Source organism: Hemicordylus capensis, chromosome 4, assembly GCF_027244095.1.
Source record: "Hemicordylus capensis ecotype Gifberg chromosome 4, rHemCap1.1.pri, whole genome shotgun sequence".
Classification (NCBI taxonomy): Eukaryota; Metazoa; Chordata; class Lepidosauria; order Squamata; family Cordylidae; genus Hemicordylus; species Hemicordylus capensis.
The window spans coordinates 149,555,697-149,573,351 of record NC_069660.1 but is presented as its reverse complement, the minus strand read 5'-3'; the positions used below and the strand labels follow the sequence as shown (position 1 = coordinate 149,573,351).

The 17,655-nt window shown below is 44.9% G+C and overlaps 2 protein-coding genes across 26 annotated transcripts in view; one reads left to right on the top strand and one right to left on the bottom strand.

The window, feature by feature from the left end:
• Positions 1–11,378, bottom strand: part of TRMT1L (tRNA methyltransferase 1 like) — a 58,898-nt gene extending 47,520 nt beyond the window's left edge. The window contains exons 1-2 of one of the 9 annotated variants that reach the window (XM_053242627.1): positions 11,266–11,378; positions 6,657–6,806 (exon numbers count right to left, since the gene is read on the bottom strand). In XM_053242627.1, the coding sequence (XP_053098602.1) occupies positions 6,657–6,801 (145 nt within the window). In that variant the 5' untranslated portion in view covers positions 6,802–6,806; positions 11,266–11,378. The other 8 variants (XM_053242625.1, XM_053242628.1, XM_053242633.1 and 5 more) reach the window with 8 other exon arrangements.
• SWT1 (SWT1 RNA endoribonuclease homolog) overlaps positions 10,384–17,655 on the top strand; it is a 107,255-nt gene continuing 99,983 nt past the window's right edge. For 3 of the 17 annotated variants that reach the window (XR_008305456.1, XM_053242624.1, XM_053242616.1), the window contains exon 1: positions 11,144–11,572. The gene's annotated coding sequence lies outside the window, so the exon portion shown is untranslated. Of the gene's footprint in view, positions 10,620–10,649; positions 10,862–10,907; positions 11,118–11,143; positions 11,573–11,675; positions 11,695–15,996; positions 16,027–17,655 lie in introns of those variants that run through there. The other 14 variants (XR_008305455.1, XM_053242617.1, XM_053242609.1 and 11 more) reach the window with 7 other exon arrangements.

Sequence of the window (17,655 nt, the reverse complement as noted above, 5' to 3'; positions counted from 1 at the left end):
TGCCTTGCGTGCTACATCAGTTTTGATTGGAACTGACGCATGAGCTCCAAGGTGGCTTGGAATCTCTCCTGTGGTAGGCCTTCCCCATCTGTATATCCAGGATCACCCCTATGTAGGAGATTGACGTCACTGGAATCAAATGAGATTTTTTTCAGTCGACCTCTGTTCCGAGGGCTTGGAGAAGCTGCAATAAGTACTGTATCTGAGAAAGTAACCCTTCTCTGTTTTTTGATGTCTGCAGCCAATCGTCTAGCTAAGCGTGAATTGCTAGCCCTCTGGTTCTGAGGTGCGTCACAACTGCCACCATGTACTTTGTGAAAACCTGGGGGTCAGTGCAGAGGCCAAATGGTAGCTCTTGATATTGGTAAATTGAGTTGCCCACTGTGAATCTCAGATATTTCCAGTATGATGGTCTGATTCCTATGTGAAAATAAGCATCCCGCAGGTCTAACATTGCAAGCCACTGCTCCTGATGCAGAAGCGGCAGAATGTCTTGCAACGTCGTCATTTGATATTTTTTCACATGTTCAGATGTCTCAGGTCCATTATAGGTCTTATTCCACTGTTCCTTTTGGGGAAAGTAGTAGTAGAAATCCTCCCGCCCCTGTGCCCACCACACCAAGACAATCAGTTGCCCTAGTAAAGCGTAAAGGTAAATTGCATCGTTGAGTCAGTGTCAACTCCTGGCGACCACAGAGCCCTGTGGTTGACTTTGGTAGAATACAGGAGGGGTTTACCATTGCCTCCTCCTGCGCAGTATGAGATGATGCCTTTCAGCATCTTCCTATATTGCTGCTGCCCAATAAAGGTGTTTCCCATAGTCTGGGAAACATACCAGCGCGGATTTGAACCAGCAACCTCTGGCTTGCTAATCAAGTCATTTCCCCGTTGCGCCATTAGGTGGCTTCTTGTAAAGCATACCCCCTTGTGAATTGGTCATGCTTTGAACTCTATGGTGTAGCCTGAAGAGACTATCTTCAACACCCACTGATCTGATGTTATGAGGTTTGCCAATTTGATGCTGTTGTTGGTTGAAGGTGTTATTTATTTTTATTTAATTTTATGTTTTTTATTCGATTTCTATACCGCCCTTCCAAAAATGGCTCAGGGCAGTTTACACAGAGAAATAATAAATAAGATGGATCCCTGTCCCCAAAGGGCTCACAATCTAAAATAAACATAAGACAGACACCAGCAACAGTTACTGGAGGTACTGTGCTGGGGGTGGATAGGGCCAATTACTCTCCCCTAAATAAAGAGTATCACCACGTTAAAAGGTGCCTCTTTGCCAAGTCAGCAGTATTTGAGGCCGATAGGTGTTGCAGGTCGTTACATGCAGAGCTACCTTGCTGGGATAGGTGTCAAGGTCTGGCCCAAGGCCAGCGAAGTACACGGCTCGGCTGCTTGCTGTGGGTGAATGACAATTGTTGAAACTCAGCAATGAGTGGGAGTCAGAGGCTCCAATTTATGGAGCCAGTCGAAAGCTCCCAGGTGTCAGGATTTACGGCTTGTCAGCCTTCGATAACAGGCGCTTACTCCTCCGCACCGCCTCCAGTTGTGACCTGCGTTTGAAACACCTGCGTTGCCGTGGCGTTGGTGGAGCTCCAATGCCTAAATCATCCCCCGATTGGTCGCTGACATTTTCTGCTGGTTCAGGCTGTTGAGTCTGTTCTGAACCGTCAGCTAATTCCACTGCAGTCGGGCTCTGCCCTTCAGACATTCCAGACTCGGCTGGAATGCCGACAGCTTCCCTTTCTTCCTCGCTGTCAGAGCTAGGGGACATGACAATAGGCTTCTGTTTGAATGGGGCCAAAGAATGGTTCAATGGGCTGTTGCTGACCTCAAAGGTGCTGCTTTTGGGCCGCCACCTGTTTATTGCACTGGCCCTGATTGATCTTGTTCTTTGACTGATAATGCTTCTTATTATATGGCCGGTGAGTCTTTTTGAAATCTCTGCAGTCCTGCTGTCTAAATTGGAATGCGGCCTGTAGTAAGGTTTAAATTTCGATGCATAGGAGGTTGAAGACACAGATGTGAACGTTTTAGTTATAAACTTTGGCTAATGGAGCTTTTCCATAGTTGAGTCTGTTTGTTCAGAGAAGAGACCCTTTCCATCAAATGGAAGCCCTTCTATTTTATCCTTCATATCATACTGAAGGGAGGCAGATCTGAGCCATGCATGGCACCTCCACGTGATTTATGCGGTCATTGCTCTGGACTCAGATTCAGCCAGATGCTTAGCTGTACTCAGCTGCTGGCATGTCACCTCTGCCGACTTTATCATCTTCTTCTTAAAACGTGCTTTGAATTCTTCAGGAGTAAGATTGTCCATGTCTTGATCGAAACTGTCCCAGAGGCAGCGATTGAATTTAGCCACACAGGCTGAGTAATTGGCTATCTTAACCAATAAACAGGCAGTGGAGTAGATTTTCTTCCTGAGTACATCCAATTTCCTGCCCTCCTTATCTGCAGGAGTCATGTGTCATCTGCCGGACCATCCTTGCCTGACTTGGCTGCTTCTATCTATCAAGGAAATTGTTGGAGATGGCCTAATTAATATCATTAACTTATCACTGAGGGAGGGTAGGATGCCTCCTTGTTTGAAGGAGGCTATGATTAGACCACTTCTTAAGAAACCTTCCCTAGATCTCTCAGTAACGGATCGTTATAGGCTGGTCTCCAGTCTCCCATGGTTGGGCAAGGTGATAGAGAGAGTGGAGGCCAAATAGCTCCAGGCAGTTTTGGAGGAAACTGATTATCTAGACTCATTTCAGACTGGCTTTAGAGTAGGCTGTGGGGTAAAGTCTGCCTTGGTCGGTCTGATGCATGACCTGTACCAGGGAATCAACAGAGGGAGTGTAACTTATCTGCAGCATTCAGTACCATCGACCATGGTATCCTTCTGGATCACCTGGGGGAGTTGGAAATAGGAGGCACTGCTTTGCAGTGGGAGCTATTATATGAAGTCCCCAGGGCTCCATTCTGTCATCAATGCTTTTTAACATCTACATGAAACCGCTGGGTGAGGTAATCAGGAGATTTGGTGATGGGTGTGATCAGTATGCTGATGACTCCCAAATCTATTTCTTCTATTTCTCTTCCTCCTCCTCCTCCTCCTCCTCCTCCTCAGGAAATGGCATTCACTCCCTAAATCCCTGCCTATGGGCAGTAATGGGCTAGATGAAGGATAACAAATTGAAGCTGAATCCAAGCAAGACTGAGGTGCTCATTCTGGGGGATCGGAATCTGAGGGATGAGTTAGATCTTCCTGTGCTGGATGGGTTTACATTCCCCCAGAAAGCACAGGTACACAGCTTGGGAGTGCTCTTGGATCCAGGCCTCACCCTGGTATCTCAGGTGGAGGCTATGGCCAACTTCAACTGATTCAACAGCTGCATCCATTCCTTGAAGAGAACGATCTCAAAGCAGAGGTGCATCAGCTGGTAACCTCCAGGCTTGACTATTGCAATGTGCTCTATGTGGGGTTGTCTTTGTACATAGTTTGGAAACTTCAGTTTATTCAAAATGCGGCACCTAGATTGGTATCTGGGGCAACGCGGAGAGACCATATTATGCCTGTTTTAAAACAGTTGCACTGGCTGCCGATATGTTTCCAGGCTAAATACAAAGTGCTAGTTATTACCTTTAAAACCCTGAATGGCTTGGGTCTGGACTACCTTAGGGAGAGCCTTCTTCTGTATGATCCCCATTGCACGCTGAGGTCATCTAGAAAGGTCCTTCTCCAGTTACCACCAGTACGTCTGGTGGTGACTCGGAACCAGGCCTTCTCTGTAGATCAGGGCTGCTCAACTTCAGCCCTTCTACAGATGTTGGCCTACAACTCCCATAATCCTTGGCTACTGGCCACTGTCGCTGGGAATTATGGGAGTTGTAGTCCAAAAACAGCTGGAGGGCCTAAATTGAGCAGGCCTGCTGTAGATGCTTCTGGCCTATGGAATGCACTCCCAGCAGATATCTGCAGTTTAGGCTCACTGTTGGCCTTTAAGAGAGCCCTAAAGACTTACTTGCTTGGTCTGGCCTTCCAAGATTAAAATTGTTTTTAAGTATTTTAATTGGTTTTAAATTGTGTTAAAATTGTTCTTATATTGTTTTCAGTAGCGTGTTTTAAATGAGGTTTGTTTTTATGGTTTTTAAAAAAATAGTTGTACACCATCCAGAGCCTCTGGATGGGGCAGTTTATAAACGGAATGAATGAATGAATGAATGAATAAAAACATAGCCTTGGTCATAAAGAAGTACATGGGATCATCAATAGTAGTTGTTTGCATTGTTAGACTAAGCCCCAATGCCTCCACCATATCTTTTAATTGAATAAGAGAAGGTGTTGCAACATCCGGTGAGGGATCTGGGTCAACTGTATCCGTATCTGACTCTAAGTCAGAAGAGCCATGATGACTTCCAAATGTTGCTGGTCATGAGTCTGGTTCTTGCTCCTATGTAGGTGGCTCTTGAGGAGGTGGAGTTTCAAGCTCCAGCAGATCAGTTTGTGTAGCAGCTGATGTCAGCAGCCTTGTCCTCTTGTCCTCATTTGAGTCTGCTTAGATGTCATTACCGGGTTAGGTGGCAGGAAAGGCTCCTCCATCAGAGTCTGAGTGGCCATGACTGCAGTCATTTCCAGGACCTGTCTTCCTGGTAATCATATGCTAGCCCTGGAGAATCTCGGCCAAAGTCACATGACTGGGTAGATGCTTGGTGCGAGAATCCGCAGGTGTGCTAACTAGTTGTAGTAACTAGATGCACAGCCGTAAGTGCGTAGCACACAGGTGGGTGCTGTTGATCAGCAAATAACTCTGCCAAATCATGAGGCACCGAATGGGTGTCATGCTCCACTGACTGTGGAATCCTCTAAACATTGAAGGAGTAGTATTATTGGAACCCAGCATAGACAGTAGAGAATGTGCCATATTAGGATCCAACGCCCCCGTATCCTCGACATCAGCCCTATCAGCATCCTCGATCTTGAATGTGAAAGGCACCTGACAACGTAGAGTTATTGGTCCCATCAGAATCGGTGTATTCAGCGTTGAGGGCACTTCTCCCATCGCCTGTGTCGATGGGGATTTCATTGGAGTCATTACCAGCGAAAGAGATGCAGCTCTCTGCACCAGATCCGACCTCGATACCGTAGGAATTTGTGGCCTCAGTGTTTAATGCCTTGAGGCTGACAGTGACAAAATAGTAGTGGGTGTCAAAGCTGAACATGTCAATGTCAAGGTTGTCACTTTTGACACCGACATCTTCTGATATCTTCTGATGTTGATGCCTTTCTCTTCTTTTCGGTGGGCTCCAACTCCTCCGCCATTTTGTCTCCATTTTGTCTCTTCGGTGGTTTTAGAGACTTAAACACAGGCATCGAGGGTTTAGATTGAGCTGAAGTCTTAGCCCCCGAGCCAGATGGCTTAAAAGACGAGCTTGCACCCTGCTTAGATGATCACAGGGGACTTAAAACATCATCATAAAGCACAATCCATAGGCTAAGCTTCTTATTCCGATGGGTTTGCTTTGAGAAAGATCGGTAAACTTTGCACGAAGTAATACTGTGGGCTTCTCCAAGGCAAATTAAACACAAATCATGTCCGTCTTGCGAGAGCAGCTTAGCTTTGTACTCAGCATATCTTTTAAATGTTTTCTTGTCTTGAGTTTTTCTCAGGCCATTTAGGGTTATCCATAGCCATTGTCAGCATTCTGGTAGCGTTAAACCAAGTTATCTGTCCAATCCATTGCCTTATCAATCCGAAGTCAATCCAAGCCATAGTCTAAAGCAATCCAAAGTCAATTTACCAATAAACAGTCCATTATTTTTCTCTCTTCTAGAACTCACAATGAAAAGGAACCTATACAAGGAGCCGCGGTGACCAAGTAACTGATCGCTACAGCGGTCACAAAGGAACTGAAGTGCTGGTGCTTCTCCCGCCTTAAATAGCCATGTGGGATGGGGCACAAGCACCAAGAGGAGCTGTGGTAGTCCACACCAACAGGCTCCCGTGCAGGTGCAGAAACAATTTCTAATGGCTTCAACGGATTACAGATTTAATTTTATTTATTTTTATTTTTCTGCATAAACCACTTTGGGAACTTTTGTTGAAAAGTGGTATATAAATATTTGTTGGCGTCGTATTACAAACCAGATCTACATTATTATGACAGCATTTTGTGGGGTCTCTTTGACCTATCACCATAAGTGCATTGCACTCTTAGTATCTATGCAATGCATTAGAGGTGGTCCATACCCCAATATCTGTATTAATATAAATGGCTATTTTAAACAATATTGGAGTTGCAGAACACTGAACACAAAGTTCTGCTTTGTTTTTTTCTTAAATTGAATACAATCCACCCTGATTTCTGCCAAGGCTTAAAGAGATAAGTGAATTCCTCCTTTTGATGTTTTGGCTGAATACTTTGAAAGAGATGTTTTAAGAACCGATAGAAAAGAAACTGGCATTTCATATTAGAAGAATATAACATCTCTCAACATCCTCAATTAGAGGACGTATTTCTAGGTCCAAGGAGAAAAGCAATAACTACACATCTTAAAAAGTGAATGGAAGGATGTATCCCTAGACTGATATTCCAGATTCTCTAAACATCCCCTTCACACCAGAAATATTTTTTTTAATGTTCTGTTAGCAAACCTCTGGGAGATTCAGATGATGCATCCAATAGGTTACTGTTAGACCTCTTTATGGACTCCTGCTCTATTTCTTCCTGTTTAACTTTTACTTCTTTAGTCGTCTCCACATCTGGCCTGATTCTTTCCATTTTTCTTGAGACATCCATGCCATCTGAAGAGAGATGAGAAGTCATGTTTACAATACATTTTAATTAGCTGTATGAGTATCAATTTACAGTACATTCATTACTGTTACAAAGAAAAGACATCAGGTATGTCCCAAGAGAAGAAAGTTATGTGAAAGAATACAACAGATGGAAAAAAGCTGAATATACTGAATTTCTACTAGATGTTCCATGTAAAATGCTGAAGAAACTCTGCTGTTTTACGTGTTTAAAAATTCATGTTTCCTCTTATTAAAAATGGAAAAAAATGGGCCAACCAAGATTAAATGCTATAGCAAGAGAGGTATGATCCAAGCATCAAGGCTTGGATCATGTTCCCAAGAATCTAAATCATGGTTTAAGTCATTTGAACCCATCGACTACACTTCTTGTCCAATAAATAATGTTACTGTTGGCTAATATAGAATTATTTATAATTCGATAAGTGGCATCAGTGCATGTGGTGCTTCATAGTTATATAAGCAAAAGTATCCACAAAAGACAGGCCCCTGTCTGGAAGGGCTCACAGTTTAAATGGGGACGGAGATGAAATGGGGAAACAAAGGTAAAACAAGATGACTGTGAGCAGAGACACATACTCAGACTTCATTTCAGCAGGGGATACAAATTAAGGCCTGAGAGCTCTTAGTTAAGCCAAAAACCTCTGGGAAACAACCTCTCTTTCTCTCTGAGTGTTCTGCAGTGGTTGTGTTCTGGGTGCTGAGCTCATTGGCAAGGACCTGGGCAGTAAAGATCTCTGGGAGCAAATCTACTGGTTTTTCTCTCTGGGCTTTTCAGGTGGTAGACTGCACAATTTTCTGGTTCTGAGGCTGGGGACTTTATTAAAAATTGAATGGAAGGGGCAAAAGAGGCAGGGCTACACAAACGAAAATCTTCCTTTGGCTTGTCTCTTCCTATTGTTTTATGAATATGGAGGGAAATCACTATTAATACTATCTGGAACTTTCCGATTGCTTAGTCTGAGGGGCCATCAGGACTTAGCTTGGTTGTGAGAAAAGCTCCATTTAGGGCTTCGTTCATCTGGATCTTAGGTCCTGTTTGGACTTGGGAGACTTCTGGGGGTACAAGTAGACTAGAAAAGAGGATGACCTTAACACACATCATAGCAGAATCCCCTTTGCCAAGTATACCTGGCCAGAATTTTAATGTATTTCAATCTCCCGGTCAGTTGTCAGAAAGGCGTATTCAAGGCCAGAAGCAAGAAAGAGAAAACAATGTATTTGGTGATTGTGTAACAGCATACATTTTAAAAAAGAAATCAAGTGATCTTACTGATCAGAGGGTATGCCCACTACATTTGCTCAAGGGAACTCAATTCTTACATTGTTTTATTTGAAAAGTTGCTTCTTATCCAGTAGGGGATGGAGTTCTGCACACAAGCTGCATTGTGCCCTTAGGTCCATTAAAGAAAAGCTGATTCACTTTGCAAAAGAAAATACTCTTTGCTCTTAGGCTCTTTTTAATTTGTTTTTCCAAGAAGAGAGTCACCTGTGCATGCTCAGAGGAATTCAGCTCACTGCCAGAATTTAAAACAAACTAATTGCAATATTCACAACTGGTTTTACATATGAAGCCACAGCAATTTTGACTGCAGGTAAAGAGTTTGGGGTGTTATACAAACAGAAGGAAGAAAGTACTTGAGGTTGCAGCACCAAGTATTATTCTCTCAGAGAAAACAAGAAATCCTGTGAATGTGGCTGGCCCAGAAATCTGAATCCAGGACTGCTCCCTAGTTCTAGTCCAGCACTCTAACAGTACAGCACACTGACTCTCAACTGAGAACTCGCTACTTAGTATTTGCCAGAGAGCAGCAGTAATCCCCAAGCTGTATGTCCAGGGAAAACTATTATCTATATATATAATTCTTCTGGGTGTGCCTGGGTGTGCTGATTGGCTGGGCTGCGGGGGCGCCTGATTGGGTAAGGCGCACCCAGGAGAACTGACTGGCCTGGGCAGGCGGCGGCGGCGGGACTGGCCGGGCCCGGCTGCGGAGGCGAGGCGGCGGGACTGGCCGGGCCCGGCCGTGGAGGCGAGGCGGCGGGACTGGCCGGGCCCGGCCGCGGAGGCGAAGCGGAGGCTGGCGGCGGCCGCACTCGGCCCGCTGGTGGCGGCGGCCGCACTCGGCCCGCTGGTGGCGGCGGCCGCACTCGGCCCGCTGGTGGCGGCGGCCGCACTCGGCCCGCTGGTGGCGGCGGCCGCACTCGGCCCGCTGGTGGCGGCGGCCGCACTCGGCCCGCTGGTGGCGGCGGCCGCACTCGGCCCGCTGGTGGCGGCGGCCGCACTCGGCCCGCTGGTGGCGGCGGCCGCACTCGGCCCGCTGGTGGCGGCGGCCGCACTCGGCCCGCACTCGGCCCGCACTCGGCCCGCTGGTGGCGGCCGCGCTGGCGGCCGCACTTGGCCCCGCCGGAGACGGGGGGTGGAGAGAGAGAGAGGTAGCCGGCCCCAAAGAGCGAACAGATGCTCTGTGCGGGGTCAGCTTGTTATTATTATTATTATTAATACATTTATATCCCGCTCTTCCTCTAAGGAGCCCAGAGTGGTGTACTACATACTTGAGTTTCTCTTTCACAACAACCCTGTAGGTTAGGCTGAGAGCGAAGTGACTGGCCCAGAGTCACCCAGCTAGTTTCATGGCTGAATGGGGATTTGAACTCAGGTCTCCCCGGTCCTAGTCCAGCACTCTAACCACTACACCACACTAGCAGTATATCATGCAAAACCAAATCAGTTAAAAGTTCTTGAGGTCCCAGTGCCTACCCCACCCACAGAAGAGGCGGCTGATTGCATCTCAGCACAATTCACAGCCTCCATTAACAGCCAGCAAGTAATTTTGTGATGGATTGAATAAACCAATCGCTCCCTAGGGCTGCTTAATTTCGGCCCTCCAGCAGATGTTGGCCTACAACTCCCATAATCCCTGGCTATTGGTCACTGTGGCTGGGAATTATGGGAGTTGTCGTTCAAAAACAGCTGGGGGGGGGGGCTAAGTTGAGCAGGCCTGCCCTATACGTACGGAGATGCAACAAATTCCCCTTCATTCACAAAAGGGAGCTGTCCACTCTCTCTCTCTTGGAGAGTCACTGCTCTGTACTCGCCTCGTTCTCGATCAGGAGACCAGAACATAACAGGTGCTTAGGTTTAATACCAATTGGTGGCATCATCCGTTGCTCTTACACACCCTAAAAGTACCTCTTCTGAAATGTAAAAGAGTGAAGTGTGCATGCGATTTGGATTCAAGACCTAAGAAAAGCATTCTCCGCCAGAAGTCTGGAAAAGAAGAATGACCTAGAAGAAACTTAACATGTGAAGGAACGAGCGCTCGACTCCTTAAAGCAAAGCTTCCTGCAGATGGACCAAATGAGCAGCTGGAGGAGGACCGGCCGAGCACACGGTTACCTCGCAGCCAGCCCCCCTCCTCCGGCCAAGGTCTCACCCCACACACCCCCACACCCCACTTACAGTTCCTGAGCGCCCCCCCCCCCCGCTTCCTTACTGAGGCGCTCAGTCTCTTTCTCGTCATCTTCTTCATCCTCCCCCTCCTCCAACTGTTCCCCCTGCTTTGAGAGTAGCAGCCTCCCGTCCTTGGACGCCATCTTCCGCAAACACCCGAAGGGGTAGGAAAACGCACCCGCAAGACACCCCCCTACCCCGGGAGAACACGCGCCGCTCCAACGGCTCCTTTTGTCAGTTGAACTCTACCGGGCTCTACGAGGCAGACCGTGCTTCAGTACTCGCCGCAGGACACCTCCAGCACCTAAAGAACTACGTTTCCCAACATGCAACGAGATGCCCGAACTCAGGTTAGACAAAATACGGCGCACAGGCCAAAGGCGCCTGCATTGAACGTTGGCGAGGAACTGGATCTGGGGGGAGGGAGTTTAGGCTCATAGACTTCTAATAAAGGCTTTCGTTGAAGTCTAGGCATAGCACAAAGTGGTAGTGGTGGGGGGATACATTAAGTCTCCGACATAAAAGGCATCGTCTATAGATGCTACATTGTAAAAGGAAGATGCAGGTCTGCCTAGAATGCCTTGGAGCAAAGGTGGGTGCATGCCATAGAGATAGAGAGAGATGTCTATGAGATTTTTATGTCTATGATGGTTCCTCAAAGACACACAAAAAAGAAAAGTACTAGACTGTCTGAAAGTTCCTTGTCTAGAGTCCGGACTTCCTGGTTGCTTCACTTTTTTCTTCGTTAGAAGATAAGAGTGACAGCTCACGTCACGGGAGACCCGCAAGGATCTGATATCGTAGCGGTGAGCTGGCAGTATCGTGTCGTCCTCCTCCTTCTACAGCAGGTAGAACTAAAGACATGAGTTCATGCTCTTTCGGGCACAGGTCTTCATACACATTGGTGTGTCAGAAATATGGTACTTAAAAAAATAATAATTAAAAATGGTCCTGTCAGCTTTTTCCGCGCTAGGAATAAAGGAGAAATAAACTGACCTATATTATTCCACCCACCCCCATTTTGTGTTGCTGGGAGTGAGGCTGAGAGAGATTGTGGCCAATACTGGAGGGTGGTGCTGCTTTTCTCCCATGGAGTATACGGTACAGTATACAAAACCGGATAATGCGGGGCGACTACAGTAACCAGCATGCATCTGGACAAAGACTATTGGTTTAGAAAACCCTACACCCTCCAGAATTCACTGACACACAACATATGACATAACAGGATGGGGCGTGGAAAGAGAAGAGGCTGAGGAAGAGAGTTGTGTTTACAAGGAAAGAAACCTCGGGAAACGAAGAGGTCAGTGCTTGAGGGGCTTGTGGGTTGGGATTTTGAGGGGAGGGCCAAGGGGTACTTTAGCACTGCTCCTGAATGGAGGAACTGCCTTTACTAGGTGACCCATAGAAAAGTACTCCTTAGAGGTGCATGTCAGGGTTTGTTTGTTTTTAAACCTACAGTAGCTTAGAATGGTCCATAACGAGACGGTAATAGGACTGCTTTCTCTCAGCAGCCTGAAGTGTGAGTTTTATAGTAGACACTTATTTACCCTTATGTTGTTTCAACACTTTTAATTGACTCTACTCCATATAAAGTTGACAGGATTGCAGAGGCTGCTTAGAACAGTTGAGGAAGGATAGTATTGAAACTAATGCACTGAATTGTACAGATGTGTAGAAATTGCACATCTGTATTGTCTTGTGCCAAACTAACCAATCTCCCATTATTAGTAAATATGGTTGACTTGAAGGTATTATGCTCCTGATAGTCTTAGTCTGATTTTACTGATCTTAGCTGTGCTCATTACCCATGTAATGATTTGTGACTGTCTCAATATATGCACTGTGTGTGTGTGTGTGTGTGTGTGTGTGTGTAAGCCGTATCTTTTACGAAGCAGTAAAATGACTTTAATTTTGAATCTGTATATGATTGAAGTCTATGGTGTTTGCTATCCTGTTTCTGATTTTAGGCTAAGATCTGTTTGATAATTCTAGTAGTTGAGGTATACATTTCAGTTACCTGGCTGTACTCTGGAAATTATATCTGGTGGCAGCAGAAGTTCAGAACTAAGGAATGATTGAGATGTCAATCTTCTATACTCACTTGCCACCTTTCTATGGGGATAATCCAGAATTACTGGTGTAGCATACCATACTGGCATTTCTGTGTCTACTCCCTTCAGTGCATTGATGATGGGTTACTGGACAGAGAACTTAAATTTAAAAGAAGCCAAGGCACCCATACCTCAGAGACTCCAAACTGCATGGGAGTCATTTCCCTGTGGTGTTGCTACAACCACAACCACATGGGTGAGGCTGATTTGTGTGCATTGTTTGCACCAGATCTGAATGGTCCCCGTAGACTGCTGGTTTTGTGGGAAAGATCCATACAGTTTATCCAACCCATGTGACCAGTACACACACACACACCACTAGCACCAGAAGGAAGTGGCTGCCATGCTACTTGACTTATCTGAATTATGATGTCCTTTCAGTTCCAGTTCTGTATCTGATAACCCATCATCTCAAGTGCTGAGGAAAGTAGACATATAACACCACTATGGTGCTTCTGGGTTATCCAGATCACTGCTTGAGTAAGAAGGAACTACAGAGCTCCTGGGAGACATGAAGTAATACATTGTTATAACCATCTGCAACTAGAAACTTGACAGAAAACATATTTAGAACAAAGGTAGCTATATAGAAGGCAGGAGATCTAATGAGCATTTACTGGTTGGGTACAGTACACTGTAGGATTTTGATTTCTTAGTAGAGATGTGTAACTGGATTCATCAACACAGAATCAAGATTGGTGTCATAGTTTTAATATTTGAAGACATTTGCAGGTTTTCTTTGTTTTTCTGACTTTTCTAGATTCTTAGGTTTATTCCTTTAAAATATTGGTAAGTTGCTTTGCATACATGTTAATATAGAAAAGCAGGGAATAAATACATCCTAAGTGTGAGGAAACAATAAGGTATTAGAAGGCAATTGTAGAAAATCATCATTTTATTTATAACAGCAACTAAAATATATTAAGCACTGTATAGAAATTAATATACCCCCTGTCTGCAATCTCATTTAAAAATAAAATTTTAAAAGGCGAAAGGATAGGGACTCATGGAGGGTGAAAATGATCTGAAAGTTCCCAATTAGATTTAAAATTACAGGTATCTATCAGATCTAACCAGGTCTATAACCCTGAAGTGAAACAAAGAGGGGGTTCCTTACAGCTAGAATGGTCACAGCATGGTAACTCCTTCTCTGAAGCTGATTGTTTGTTACTGTTATCATATTTCTCAGCCCTGCAAGTAAAAAATGAGGTCAGAGTCTGCATAAGCTACTGAAGGTCCTAAAAATATAACGTTTATTTTCTATCTGCTTATGCTAGACTAGTAGATACATCCGGAAACATTTTTTCCTGCTAAAAATTGCCTTCTTACTACATTTCATGAATTCAGTAAGCAAGAAACCACTAACATTAGGAGTTTATAAATAGTTGTGCAGTTAAAATACTCAGAGGTGTCTAACCTCTGCATTTCTACTACTGCTACTTCTACTGCAGATATTTATATACTGTTCTTTAACCCAAGTATGTGAAAAATATAATATTCAACTTTTGCAATATAAAATGGAAATTTGTACAAAATGACAACTGTATGAAGTACATCCAAAAGGAAGTATACCAGAAATAGGGCCCAAAATCAGTGCCTGCTGATATTGTGTAGAAGTGGAAAACCATCTCCAATCTGCCATTCTTGGGTAAAGTGGTCAAGCCTGTAAGTATAAGGCTCCAGGATACCTGGATTAAGCTGATTACCTCAAGCCCTTTCAGTTTGCTTTCCACTCTGGTTTTGGGACTAAAGCTGCTTTGGTTCCTGTAGTGGATGACATGTCAAGAGCTAGACAGGAGGAGTGCACACCTCTTTGTTCTTTGGGACCGCTTACCAGCTTTCAGTACCCCTGGCCAAGGTATCTTTCTGGAATGCCATGCAGGAATGGGCTTCGGAGGCACTGTTTTACAGTGTTTGTTTCTTCCTACAGGGTGGGTTCTAGAAGGTGATGCTGCTTGGAGACAGTGAGGCCCTACACACGATCAGTGTGTAGAGCCTTAATGGGGTCTGCGGGGAGAGCTGGCTTAGCTCGCTCTCCCCGCACACGATCAGTCAGTCACTTTTTGCTGGGCAGCCAGATTGGCCACCCAGACAAGCGGCCGCTTCAGTTGGGCACTCACGTGCCTGGCCATGTCTCGCTGAGGAGCTCCGGGGGTCTCCATGTCTCGCTGAGGAGCTGGGGGAAGGGGGAGCTGGTGCCTCCGTGCCGCCCCCCAGCCCCCGGAAGTCACCACGCAAGTGTGTGGTGCCTTCTTGGTGTCCCTTCCCCCCTGTCCCCCCGAGTCTGTCAGCCGCGGTTGACACATGTTCAAACTAACTAGGTTAATGGAGCACTCTTCTCGGTTAACCTTTTTTAGGGGGAGGGGTATTTAGGCGGGCTAGCCGCCTGCATGCCCAGTGGTTCTCACAATGGAGGGAAACCAGGCTGAGCTCCCGGTTTCCCTCCATCATGAGAATAGCCTCAGTGAAAGGCAAACAAGTTGAAATCAAATCTGAGTAAGATGGAGGTAGTTCTAGTCAGTAAAACTGTCGATTTGTCTATGGCTTATCAGCCTGTTATTGAAGGAGCAAGTTTTCATCTTGGGAGTTATATTGGACCCAGAATTACAGCTGGATGCCTTGGTATCTGCCATAGCTCAGAGGGTTGTAGACTGGTGTGCCAGCTGTGACCATTTCTTTTTGTCAGATTTGGCCATGGTGATCCATGCCCTCCCTACACCTAGATTTGATTACTGTGATGCAGGGCTAGACAAATCCCAGGTGCTATGGTGCCTAGAAATTTAACTACATTGCCTAGACTAGGATGTTCAGAGGTAGAATTATTTAGTAAAATCTTTATTTGTCCCAGACTGTCCTTTTTCTGTTCTAAGTATGCTACTTGTAAAGTGGATAAAGAGGAACCCATTTGCCCACCCTGTCCCCCCACAATGATAGTTTTGTCAAGTGTCCGTTGTCTGGCTCCTCAGTTTTGGGGCTGACTCAGAGATGCAAAGAAAAACTGTCAAGGCCTGCTGTAATCAGTGTACCATGTAACATGGATTCCCAGATGTTGACTACAACTCCCAGCATCCCCATCTGCAAAGGCCTGGAAATCAAGCTGTCTGGAACTAGGAGGACAAAAGAATGAATGGTACTATGGAGCTGAGGGTTTAGTGGCAGAGGATGACTCAAGCATGGGAGTTGGGGAAGGTACACTTTACTGGGGCATGGAGAGCCAAAGCAGCTCAGTTCAGGCTGTACCCTATTACCAGAAGGATATCTGGTAATACATGAGGAATACATAAGACTAAATGTAGGTTATGCTTGAGGATATTTATAGAAAGTTATTTACTACCGGGGTGTGTGGGTCACCACAATGAGATTTGCTGGAGCCAAGCAGCATCCTGAACAGGGAGTTCCTAGCCAGCCCAGGACCTTTGTCTAGAACAGTGTGTGTGCTTGTGCGGTTAATTCTAGGACTTCTAGTTTGAGAGACAGAGGGATATATGCTTTCCTATGTGACATGTTTTTTCAAGAACTACAAGTCCCAGAGTCCTTTGTACATATAGATGAAGAGGGGAGGGACAAAGCACCATGGAACCACATTGATCCAGGGGCCGTGGAGGAAGCCACAGTGCTGCTAGTAGGATCTACAGGCCCAAAAGTGAGTAATGAGTTATGCCTAGTGGTCTCTACACATTGCACAGAGAAGAACTGAAATAAAACAGGGACAGGGTTAGTAGGATTATTTCTCTCTCTCTCACTCTTACACACACATGTGCCACCCACGCACCAGGCAGTGACTATAAATATAAAGCAGGCAGGCAGAAATATAAAGAGGGGTTTTTTTAAGGGTAATACAAAGGGAACTAAAAGAAGCTAAAAATAAAAATTTAAAGTTAATTGATCTATTTATAAAATGCTTGCAGCCATATTGGTCCATTAGAACAAAAAAAACCCCACATCAATTGGATAATACTATTACTAGGACGAGCAACCAAAAAGATACAAAAGAGCAATGCTGAATGTAGTTTCAGAATTAAAACAGACATTTATCTTTCATTATTGAGGAAGTGGTTGGCCTCTCAGCTCTAGACAGCTTTGGAGGAAACGGATTATCTTGACCCATTTCAAACTTGTTTTCAGATGAGCTATGGGATTGAGATTACCGTGATCACCCTGCTGGATTATTTTCAATTAGGAATTTATAGAGTGTGACAGTCCTTTTGGATCTCTCAGTGGATTTTGATAGCATTGACTGTCGTTGCCTTCTGCATTGTCTAGAGCAGTGTTTCTCAACCTTTTTGGAGTCAAGGACCGGTAAATTCTTCCTGCAGAGTTTCAAGGACCGCTACATTCTTCATGTGCAGTTTCCCAGACCAGCAGTTAGTAAAGAGGTTTCAAGTTTATCTATTAGTACTATACTACAGGCATGCACAATTCAAATGACCTGGGGGACCAAAACTGACTGTGACTTGGCTTATGGGGGCCAAGGTCAATTTTTAGGGTGCTGATGATTACAGTAACACTTAATATCAATCAATTAATTAAATCAAATTAAAGTGAAATTAATTAAAATGAATTTAATCAAAATTTAACTTTTGAAGTTCTGGCCAAGATTAATTTAAATTAAAATAAAATAAATTGAATTAAAAATTCTAATAAAATAAATACAATGCAATCTGTACAAAATACATAACAATAAAATGCATTGTTCTTCCTTTCCACCTCTGCCAAATCATCACACTTAACACAGAGCACTTCTAAGGAAAAAGATTAGAGAAGTTTTTCTCTTAATTTTTGATAAGAAGATTATGCTTTGATCCTTCACCACACAGGCTTTTATAAAAACGAAAGAGAGAAGCAAGAGAGGGAAAGAATAGGGCAGGCTTGGCTTGAGAGAGAGACACAGAGGGATAGAAAAAGGAAAAGGAGATGGAGCAGGCTTGAAGGGAGAGAGGGAGAGAAAGAGAAAGAGCTAGAAAAGAAAGAGATGGAAAGAGAATAGGGAGGTTTGGCTTGAGGGAGAGAGAGAAAGTCTCTATAAGCTGCTCAGATCTTGCAGAAGGAGCTAGGTAAAGAGGCATAGAAAAAGCAAAATTAGGCAGGAGCCTGGGTAGGCAACAAGGGAACTGACAGGCCTAGGAAAGGATGTTTAGCTGAGGGAGCAGTTGAGGAAGGAGGGGTAAAGAAGGCTAGAGAGAAAATGGGTAGATAAGAGAGGTGCATGTGGCAGGGGACTGCAGAGAGACTGGAGTTAACTTATTCATTTGAAATAACAGATCTAATCTTA